We start from the raw sequence: 11,583 nt of genomic DNA, 5'->3' as shown, positions 1-11,583 counted from the left end.
TAGTTACTTTTGACAGCAAGAGCTCTAAGAAGATTCATAGTTCAAGCCCAGGTTATACTTTTCCTTGTGGAAATTCAGGTCAGTTCTGGTCTTTTCATTTTTTTTCCAGTAACTACCTTTTATTAAAACCCTCTACAAGTCAAAGTCACCCTTGGCAGTTTATAGGAGGTTTTTTATTTTTTGGTTTGGTTTTGTTTTGTTTACTACACATAACAGCACCAGACTTTTTTGTATAAACAATTTCATGAATTCTTCATTGAACATCTCATACATAATTTATCTTCTGCTGATTTGTTAAGGTCATAGCTAGCCAATCTACAACTATAATACCATGTAAGTGGAAGTCCAAGGAAGTGATTTTACTTATTTTACTCTTCCTTGTGAAATGTCCTTATGAAGAAGCACTTAACTTTTTGAGGTCTGATTAACTGATTATAAAATAATATTTTATGATTATTCAAAATACATGAATCTGATTTTGATTCTAAGAAAGTAATACAGTAGCATATATATGTGTGTGCATATATATACATAAACACATGAGTGTTTATATATATATATATACATATATAGAGAGAGAGATAGAGGAACTAGAGAAAGAAATAGCTCTTAAGCTGTAATAGTTCTACAGGAATAGCTGGAGGTGAGTCATAATAATGATGATGATTGATATGTGCTTAGAGCTTTAAGTTTTCCAAATTCTTTACATACATCATCTCATTGGAGCATTCCAGCCTTCCACCTTCAGAAATAGATACCATGGGTATCCTTATTAGCATCTTATAGAAGAAGAAACAGAAGAAGAAACATTATGGACAAAAGAATCTTTGTCCATAATCAGAAGGATTTGAACGCAGGTAAAAGCAGTATAAAGTAAAAAAAAAAATGTCATTTTAGCCTCTTGGCTGGCTCTCAATAGTTTATAAAAGTTTTTGCTTCTTTCCTGGGTGGGACACATGTACTTAGCTATGTAAACAGAGATGTTCCACTTCCTTGCAAGGTCTAGCCCAGTGTGGTAACTCTAAACATTCTTTGAAGAGTAGCTAGATTTGTTTTTAAAGATACCCACCTATCCCCCCTTCCTGGTTAAGTTGCCTCTTTATTACCTCTTTATATTGTGCCTATTATTACCACCCCCTAGTCCACAACAGAACATCCAGTCTGTCCCACTGGTATTTTTAACAGTGTAATCCATTTGGGAGAATTATTTTGCCCTTCTGGTAGCCAAGGATTGCTATGTCTTTCCAAAAGGGCATGAAAGCAACCTGTATTCACTGCCTAATCCCTAGCTCAACAGATCATTATGGGGAAAACATTTTTGTAAATCTTAAACTGCTATACAAACACGATGCTAGTATTATTTTTTATTATTATTACAGATCTACTCAACAGCTGATAGTGGGTGCAAATCACTGTAGGTAATGATCCTTTAGGCTATCATGAATAAGTCATATAACCTGCTTTGTGAGTTTTGTTTTCTCTAGCTGAAGTGTCAAACCCCAACAAACACTAAATGAATGTTCAAATTCATTTACTAAATGACAGTTAAAAAGTATAAGCTAAAAATACAAACCCTATTGAGCTCTAAACAATGAAGCAAAAAAAAGCATAAATGACAACTTCAATAATGTATGGAATTTCACTATGGCAAAACAATATTGTACAATTCACCTATTGGCTATGTTAGGGAATGGCTTGATTCTTTGATCTGCTTCCTCCTCCTTCCTCCTCCCCATGGACTAGAATATATTGTTGCTACAAAATATTTTCCCTCTCTTGGAAAGAGCCAAAGCATCAAAATGTAGGCTTCTGCAGCTGTGGTGAGTAATCCGTCAACAGGGAAACCATGACAGCCTGCAGTGGAGATGAGAAGAAAGAAATTAATACACATCAGAAACGAATGTGGCACAAGAATCAGGTGGAGGGAGGAAAACGGGCCTGGGATAAAAATGAGCTTTCTCAAGCAAATCATAATTCAGACTGTGCTTTGTCAAGATGCTGAAACATCTGAAGTGATAAAGGGATGACTCTGTGCTACTTTTGTTTTTATGCAAATGAGAAAAGGTCAAGGGGGAGCAGACTGGCCTGGCTATACAGGTAATCCATGAGGTTCCTAAGGAATAATTCTAGGTCTGAATAGAGAAGTAGACCCTCATCCATGAGTGACTTTTGCAACCTTGAGGGCTGGTGAAATCCAAGGAATTGACTGGTGAAATACTATGTATGGGTCATCATGTGCCTACTGTTCACCATGGTACTTACTATAGCCAGTATGAATCAAGGGAAGTTTGAAGTGGGGGCGCCAATTGAGGATAAGCAAAAAGCAAATTTGCTTGGGACTGGCCAGCCATCTTGGGTTTGGGTAAAGAGTGATGAAGCAGACAAATGCCTTGGGTTAGAGGCCTCATCTGGGGCTTTCTAGCCTTGTGATTTGGGGCAATATTCCAGGGTTACAGAGAGGGAAAAAAGAAGTGGCACATGTGAAAATGTCTGGAAACTGTAAAGTGTGATATAAATGCCAGGTTCGATTCACTAGCACTTACAGTCAGCTTGCCTGTGAAAAATTACATAGGTAATAGCTGCTCCTCACTCTGTCCCCACCAAACAAGGATTTTGGAAGGCTGATCTCCCTGCTACCCACTTCAAACATCTCTTGACTTTTTGTCTTCCACCTAATATATACCTATTCCTGACCTAAACACAATCTAGCTGTTCATGTCTTGGTTTAACATTTATGTTCCTTTTTTCCCCCTGTAATAGTTAATCCATGTCTTTCTTGGTTTGTAAACCCCTTCCTTGAATACATAGACAGCCAGACCTGGAGTCAGGAAAACCTAAGTTCAAATCTGGCCTCAGACACTTAGTAGCTGTGTGACCCCAGGCAAGTCTCCTATTCCTGTTTGCCTCAGTTTCCTCATCTGCAAAATGAGCTGGAGAAGGAAATGGCAAACCACTATCTTTGCCAAGAAAATCCTAAATGGGGTCATGAAGAGTAGGAAATGCCTGAAATGACTGAACCAAAAAAAAGTGAATGAATTTCAGTTCAGAGGAATCTCAAAGAGCTAGAGCTGGTAAGGGATTTTAAAGATGACTTAATCCAGAATTAATTTGACAGAAGAAAAAATAAAAAGAGAGAGAGAGAAGGAATGAGCATTTCTATAGTGCCTATTATGCATCAGGTACTGTTATAAGCACTTTACAAATATGATCTCATTTGATGCCCTGGGAGGTAGATGCTGTTATCTGTTATGGGGAAATTGAGAGAAACAGAGGTTAAGTAATGTGCCCAGGGTCACACAGCCATTGTCTGGGGCTGGTTTTAAATTAAAATCTCCCTGACTCTTTGATCAGGGCTCTATCCACTGTGAGACCCAGCTGCCTGAATCAGAGCTGGGATGCAAGCCCATGCCTCCAGAATACTGTGTTCCTTACAAAATGACATGAATTCAAATTTTATTTTAAAAGTTTATCAGATATTTAATGTATTCAGGGCAGTGTTTTAGGTATTATGGGAGTTCAGATAAGACATGATTCTTGCCCTCATGGAATTTAGTTTGGTAATAAGATAAGCTGTTGCTGTTAAATCATTTTTCAGTTGTGTCCAACTCTTTGTGATTTCATTTGGGGTTTTCTTAGTGGGAAATAGCGGAGTGGTTTGCCATTTCCTTCGCCAGTTCATTTTTTGCAGATGAGGAAACAGAGGCAGGCAGGATTAAGTGACTTGCCCAAGGTCTCAGAGCTAGTAAGTATCTGAAGCCAGATTTGAACTCAGATTCATCTTCCTGACTCCAGGTCCAGTACTCTATCCACTATTCCACCTGGCTGCTATAAACTTTAATTACAAAGATGATATACAATAATATAAAATATCACATGATAAATACATTAGAGTGGCATATGAGAAAGTAGTAGGTGAGAGCATTATATGGCAGAATAACTCTTGAATTCAAAATCTCTGGATCCATATTTGGATCTCAGCTCTTCTACTTATTACAGTATTCCTTTGGACAAGTCGTTTAACCTTTCATCTGTAAAGACAGCTAGGTGGAGCTATAGTGAATAGTGCACTGGGCCTGGAGTCAGGAAGGTGAGTCTTCCTGAGTTCAAATCTGGCCTCAGAGACTTACTAGCTGTGAGACCCTGAGCAAGCACTGAACTCTGTGTGCCTCATTTTCTTCATCTGTAAAAAATAATCTAGAGAAGGAAATGGCAAACCACTCCAGTATCTTTTCCAAGAAAATCCTAAATGAGGTCATGGAGAGTTGGGGATGACTGAAAAATAACTTCATCTGTAAAATGAGAGGATTGGACTAGATGTTTCCAGTTGTCCTTCACCATTCTGTATCCTAGGATTATAACTCCAGATAGGGGAAACATCTTTGAGGTCATCTACTCCTGCCCATTTGTTCTACTGATGATTAAACTGAGGCCCAGAAAAGTTAAGTGACTTGCCTAAAATGACACAGCGAATGAAAGAGGTAAGATTTGAACTCAGGTCCCTGTGGGTTCCAAGTTCATCACTCTTTTTGTGTAACACACTCCAAAAATATTGAATGTAGAATTAGGAAAAGCTTCACAGGGGAGATGTTTTATTAAAATGGCAACAGTACTTAAGAGACAATACATATATAAAGTATTCGTATAAGCTGATTATTTTGTGGGTGACCTGCCTATTACATTATGTGAAATTTATAACCTCTTTTTATTAGTCCCAGGAATCACATCTCATATTTTTTAATGGCTTTAGCAATGAGCACTTGAGGAGTTCTATAAAATGTGACTGATTTCCTCCACTGTGTTGCTGTATGTTTTTGGCATCCACATTGGAGCACTTTCTGGAATCAGACTTCCACTGGGTTGTTCAATTGCCTCATGCTTCATGGTCACAGCAAAATCTGCTGGCAAGGGAACAAATCCATCTGAGGTCTCTGTCAGGACTGCTGATTCTGCTCTGTTCTGTCCCTCAGGGACAGGGAGATGCTGCCTTCCTTGGCAACATCCCTCATTTCTGGGAAAAACCAAATAATGTCAAAGAGCAAAGAGATGTGTTATGGTTTAGAGCAATGAATGTCAAACTAAAATAGAAAGGGGGGGTCACTAATTCATACACAACGATTCCTGTGGGGCTACATATTGATTCAGTTTTAAAATGTCATATTATCCATGTTTTATTATATTTTTTTATTTTATTTATGTTTTGTTCAATAGTTTGTTAAATGTTTCCCAATTATATTTTGGTCTGGTTTGGCCTGCACTCAGGAATGTTGTGGGCTACATGTGGTTCATGAGCCATGTGTTTGATACCTCTTGTATAAAGAATAAGGATGTTATTTGGGTTAATTAACCACTTTAGGATAGTTACAGTCCTTCTCATTGGATCATAGATTTGGGATTGAAACTTAAAGATCCTTAGACCAACCCTCACATTTCATGCATGAGGAAAATACAGATAAGGCCCAGAGAAGGGAAACACCTTGGCCAAGGTTACACAGGAGTGTGATAGTAATGGCAATTAAAGATTCCCCTGTATTGGCTTGGTTTTCAAATTGATTGTGTTAAAACCCAGAGTTTGTTAATCCCACCTGTGGGATGGACTTTTTCATGTGAAAAGAAAGTCCTGAACTGGGAGGAGCTGGTGATGTAGATTTGGAGAGACAAGAGAGAGGTGGAAGATCTTTTTTGGAAGCAGCACCTCGTGGAGAGAGAGAGAGACTAAGAGAATTGCTAGTGGCCGCTTTGAATTGCCCTGGACTTTTGAGACCTGCCCCCTGAGCTGCCAAGGACTGAGGAGACATGGCTGTTTTGCTGGTACTTTGTCTGTCTGTTTTGATGTTGTTTTGCCAGATTTGTCCACTGGTGAAAGACAGTCCTTTTGTTGAAGAAGTCCTGGAACCTGGCTGTTCGCTAAGAAGCCCTGAGACTGTCCTGCAGACAGAGAGTGAATACTGTCCACTGGTGAAGGACAGTGCTGTTGTTGCAGGGGTCTGGGAGCCTTTCTGTTGGTTCAGAAGCCCTGAAGAAGGATTTTCTTGTTGTATGTTTACAGAAATCCTGGGAGAGGGCTTTGCTAATGTGTTCAGGGGTTCTAGGACTGTCCTACAGACAGAGGATAAATTCATGAAGGGATTGGCAATGTATCTTATGGCCTAGCTAAGCCTTGTCTCCCCAGGAACTAAGATTGCTGAGAACTTGCCTCTTGTCAAGATGAAGAAAAGACCTCCATTTGGGTATTAAGTGCTGTGTTTAAACTTGATGTAACTCTGGGGTAGATTCAATTGTGATCCCGGGGTGGGGAACTTTTGACCTTATGTTTGGAAACTAATCTCCATTTGAGAAGAGGGGCTTTGTGGTGGACTTAATTAAGGTATAGCCTAGGGGTGGAGAAGTATTTAGAACAGAGATTTTTGTAATTGATTGAATGATTGGAAGGTCCTGGGGGTGGGGTAGTCCTTGGAGATTATTTAATCACCTTTAGTAAATGCTGTATTTGGAATGATGTCACGTTTTGATCTTCTCTGTTCTTAGTTGGTCACTGAATAAAATGGAGAGCACCTATGCTGGTATTCTGAACCTTGGGAAGTTGCCTTTCCTTGGCATTATATTACAAGGAGGGAGATACAGAGTTTGGATTGGAATCCATATTCTCTGCTTTCAGACCCAACATAATTGCATTCTGCCATATTGACAGGGAAATTGTAAAAGGGTCAAAGCTTTTCGTTGTACAAGAAAAAAACATAAGTTTCCATGCTTCAAATGACCCTGGAGATTTAACTAAGGACTATATGTCTGTTAGAATATGGACTAGCTATTGATCAGTAAAACTACATTGTGTGTATATATGCACACACACAGAGACTATTATGGATGGAACAAAATAGTTTATAGAACAATAAATTAAATATGCCCAATCGTGCCCAGCTATGAAACTGCACAGTGTGCTGAAAGTCAGCATCTTTGCTTTAAAGTGATTACAAGCATTTGAAAATCAGTTCTCTACCATCTCTTTACAAAACACCGTGTATTAACCATGAGAAGTATCTCAGCACAGGTGCTCAGACTGAGATTTCCCTTCAATTTTTCCCTGCTGTTCAAATGAGACTGGATGTGGAGTTCACCTGTGTAGAGGAGTAAGAACTGGGCCCTTAGAGTATTTCCTATATTCTTACAAAGCTGGCACTAATGGTGGTTTTGTATATGAGGGCTGAGAAGAATCAGGTGTGCAATGTTTCCTCCCAAGTGTAATTAACTAAAAGTGTTTTTAATGCAATAGAGTTTAAACATGTTATTTGTCCTGCTAAAAATGGCCGATCTCTATCTAAATATTATTGCAGTATGCTTTGTTATTTTCCAGAATTCTTTTCTGAATTTCTAAGGAAGACAAAGTTAAAAGATCATTAAGGCAGTATCATCATTGGTGTTCCAATTATTTTCTGACAAAAAGAAAAGCATTTATCATATCACTTCTTGTATTATAGAGCTAATATGGTTAGACCACACGTTCTCTCTTTGGAATTGAGATAATTGTCTGTGTCCAAGACCAGCAAGAACAAAAGGTTATCCTTATTTTCTAATATATACATTTAGAACTTTAAAATACCAAAATTCTCCCTTTCATGCAAAAGCATCCAAAATTTAGTTCTGAAAAGAGGTATAATAGGGCAAGTTGAGCATTTACTGTATCTTGATCATGTCATTAGGATGAGAAAGACATCATAGTATATAGTGCAAGGGTTCTTAATATTTTTTGTGTTATGACCTCTTTTAATAGTTTTGTGAAGCCTTTGGACACCTAAACAGAATGTCTTCAAATGTATAAATGACATATATAGGAAAACAATGGAAATCAGAGTGAAACTGAAGTGGTTATTTTTTTTTTCCATCTAAGTTCATGGATTTCCTGCCCTCACCCTGAAATCTATCTACAGATCTATGGAGAGGTTGAAAACTCCTGATATGATATTGGACTTGGAGTAAGACCCAGGTTCAAATCTTGCTTCTGACACTTAGTGGATAGTGTGTCTACAGGTAAATCACTTAATCTCATCAAACCCTTAGGTTAAACTCAGCTTAGTTCTTACCATGATGGTCCATTTCCTGTTTTCAGCTTCTGGAAATACAAGTGACTTTGGAGAATAAAATACTTCATCATCAACTTCTTCTGGTTTTCTGGGTAAGCAATGTAAAAATGTCCAGTTGGGAGCCATAACTTCAGCTGTCTAAGAACAAAAAAGAATAGTGGAAATGGTAAATGAGAACTTTGATTGAGCAGGCCATTCGTGACAGGCTTACTTGTATTCCTCAGCATCTGGTTGGTCAGTCAACAATCACATGAGACTACAAGTGTCTCTAAGAGGTCAATACAAAAAGGTGATTGCTGAATTGTGTGTATGTGTGTACTTTTAATTTGCTCCTTGAGATCAGAGACTGTTTCATTTTTCTCTTTGTCCATGTCAAATACACTTAACACAATGCCTAGCACATAATAGGTACTCAGTAAATTCTTGTAAATTGAGTAATTGATTTATCTTTATTCCTGGGGTAAGTTTTAAATCACTATAATGTATGATATGCCCTCTATTAGAAGAGATGGTCTTATGACCAATGTTAGGTGACATAGTGGATAGAGGAGTCAGGAAGACATGACTTCAAATCAGGTCTTAGATACTTACTAGCTGTGTGAGACTGGGCAAGTCACTTAATCCTATTTGCCTCAGTTTCCTTATCTGTAAAATGAGCTGAAGAAGACAATGGCAAGCCACACAGTATCCTTACCAAGAAAACCCCAAACTCGGTCACAAAGAGCTGGGCACTACTGAAAATGACTGAACAACAATAATAAATATGTGACCAATTGCAAGAGACTCATCCAAAGCTATCAGAAGATTATTTTGGTCATCACATTTAGATCTAGTCTCTAAATATTTTATTCTAGCCTTTTACATACATTTAGATATATTAGTTAAAATAATTCAGAAAATGAGTACTTAAATTATACCTCTGATTATTTTACATTTTCATCCTGATTAATTTTACTTAGTAGTTAGTTCCTGAGAATTACATTTTTAACAGCTATTACCTTGGTTTTCCCCTTAATATAAGAAAAAATTGCATTTTTACCATCTTTCCCAATCTTAGAATTGCTGCTTTCCAAATGAGACACATATTGTCCTTACTAGTTTAATTCCAATTTCAAGACATTTTTTCCTGAGTCTACAGAAATACTGACAGATCGGCATGGAAAAGGATATTTCATTCATTCACTCACTCCCTCACTGTCTCTCTCTCTCTCTCTCTCTCACACACACACCACTTACATATCATTAAACTGAATATAAAATATGGAAAAAAATGAAAAAAGTATTTATCTAGGAATTAAGGAACCTGAGTTCTAATCTTTACACTGCTACTACCTGTGAGACAATAGGCAGGTGACATCAGTTCTTTGGAACTCAGTTTTATCTCCTGGAAAATGAAAGATAGTGGACTAGATGGTCACTCAAATCCCTTCCTGTTCTAAAATTTTGTGCTTTTCTATCCTTCAAACCCCTTATTCCAGCACCAGAGGGATCCCCTGGAATTTGTGGCCAGGTTGGCGTAGGGTCATTTAATGATCTCCCTGTACGTAAGCACAGATTTATGAGAGGGAGTATTGAATAGTGGAATGCGTCCAGGCTCTGGAGTCACTTAATCTCTCTGGGCTTTCTTCATCTGTAAAATGAAAGGACTGGACTAGATCTCTGAGACCCCTTCTAGGTCTAGATCAAGGGTTCTTAATCTGTGACCTATGTTCCCCTCCCCAACCCAAGGGGTCTATTGATAGATTTTAAGAGGACCATAATATTAGAAAACAGTTGCATCTATATTTAAAAATAATTGGTTTCCTTAATCCTACATATTTTATTTTATATATTTATATATTTAAAACCCTATTATTCTCAGAAGGGGTTTCATCAGTCTGACAAATGGGGCCATGATACACAAAAAGGTGAAGAACTCCCAGCTCTAGAACAGGAGAACATTTGTACATAGTATCAGTAATACCATATGATGATCAACTATACTTGGCTCTTCTCAGCAATACAATGATCCAAGGGAATTCCAAAAGATTCACGTTGAAAAATGCTCTCCACCTCCAGAGAAAGATCTGGTGGAGTCTGAATACAGAATGAGGCATACTTTTTCTTCACTTTATTTTTCTTGTTTTTGTCTGTGTTTTCTTTTACAACATAAGTTTTAGGGAAATCTGTTTTGCATGACTGCACATGTATAGCCAATATCAAATTGCTTGCCTCCTCAATGGGGGAAGGGGGAAATGGAAAGAAAAGAGCAAAAGAATTTAGAATTCAAAATGCTAAAATTGTTTTTTACATGTAATTGGGGAGGAATAAAATATTAAAATAAAAAAGAACCCCCAGCTTTAATTGTATAATCTTTTTATTTTAAGCCCCAGCTCTGCCTATTTAACCTGTGTGACCTTGAACAAGTTATTTTTTTGCTTTGTTTTTTTTTTGGAGGGCAATTGCGGTTAAATGACTTGCCCAAGGTCACATGGCTAGTAAGTGTTAAGTGTCTGAGTCTGGATTTGAACTCAGGTCCTCCTGACTCTAGGGCTGGTGCTCTCTATTCACTGTACCACCTAGCCACCCCATTGAACAAATTATTTAACTTAAAAAGGTCCCAGGTTCCTTGTCCATAAAAGGAAGAGATTGTATTAGATGACATCTGAGGTCTAGCTCAGGGCTACATATAGGATCCCATGTTAATTCCTTCTAGGGAAATCCCTTCACCAAACCTGGCATTGGATTTCCTTGGAGGTCTTTAGGGAATACCCCAAGATTAGATCAGGAGGGCAACTGAAGGTATTCCAGTTCCTAACATGATCCTAGAATAATCCATTTTGATTTGCAGCAATTTAAGAAAGCAGAGAAAATACAGAATAAGACTATAATGAAAGAAAAATTAAAAGAAACTATATGGCTCAAAAAATGTCACTGATGTATTTTTTCAGTCTCCTAATGTCTTATAATGGCACTTTTTTAATAATTGTGAAAGTTATCTCTAATTTGCCACATCTATCACAAAAATCTCTTTGCAAAGGGCACAACTAAACTGAGAGAGGAGAAAGAGTTATTTGCAGAGAGGAGAAAGACACCCTGTTCTACCCAAAGTGAAGGAGTAATTTTATGGTTCTTGCCTTTGTAAATGGAATTAATGAACCTATAGAGAGACATCGATTATACCTTCATTGTTATCTGGTAACCTCGAAAGTCTCGTAGCCTCTTATTCTTCTCTTCCTCTTGTCCCATGCTTATCCACGTGTCTGTAATTAAGACATTGCTCCCTTGTGCTGCTTCCATTGGATCAAAAGTCAGGGACAACTTGGTACCATGCTGGCAAAGTGAATGAACAGATTAATTAATGATCCTTGAAATATGAAGGCATAGATTAGAGAGATAGAAAGATAGATACATAGATAGATAGATAGGGATAGAGATACAGATGTAGATATAGATACAGATATAGGTATAGATACAGATATAGATACAAATACATACATAGATACAGATATAGGTATAGATACAG

General features: G+C 37.7%; 1 protein-coding gene across 1 annotated transcript in view; it reads right to left on the bottom strand.

Annotated features, from left to right (window-relative positions):
* Positions 1 to 1,667: 1,667 nt before the first annotated feature.
* Positions 1,668 to 11,583, bottom strand: part of OTC (ornithine transcarbamylase) — a 75,651-nt gene continuing 65,735 nt past the window's right edge. The window contains exons 8-10 of the mRNA XM_069065670.1: positions 11,241 to 11,390; positions 8,079 to 8,216; positions 1,668 to 1,854 (exon numbers count right to left, since the gene is read on the bottom strand). Coding sequence (XP_068921771.1) covers positions 1,795 to 1,854; positions 8,079 to 8,216; positions 11,241 to 11,390 — 348 coding nt within the window. The 3' untranslated portion in view covers positions 1,668 to 1,794. The remainder of the gene's footprint in view (positions 1,855 to 8,078; positions 8,217 to 11,240; positions 11,391 to 11,583) is intronic.

This window comes from Petaurus breviceps, unplaced genomic scaffold (assembly GCF_028583685.1).
Source record: "Petaurus breviceps papuanus isolate PSGF00001 unplaced genomic scaffold, PetGlider_PUasm1.0 90700, whole genome shotgun sequence".
In the NCBI taxonomy this organism is placed as follows: domain Eukaryota; kingdom Metazoa; phylum Chordata; class Mammalia; order Diprotodontia; family Petauridae; genus Petaurus; species Petaurus breviceps.
Note: the sequence above shows the minus strand (reverse complement) of the source record. Positions and strands in the feature narration are given on the sequence as shown.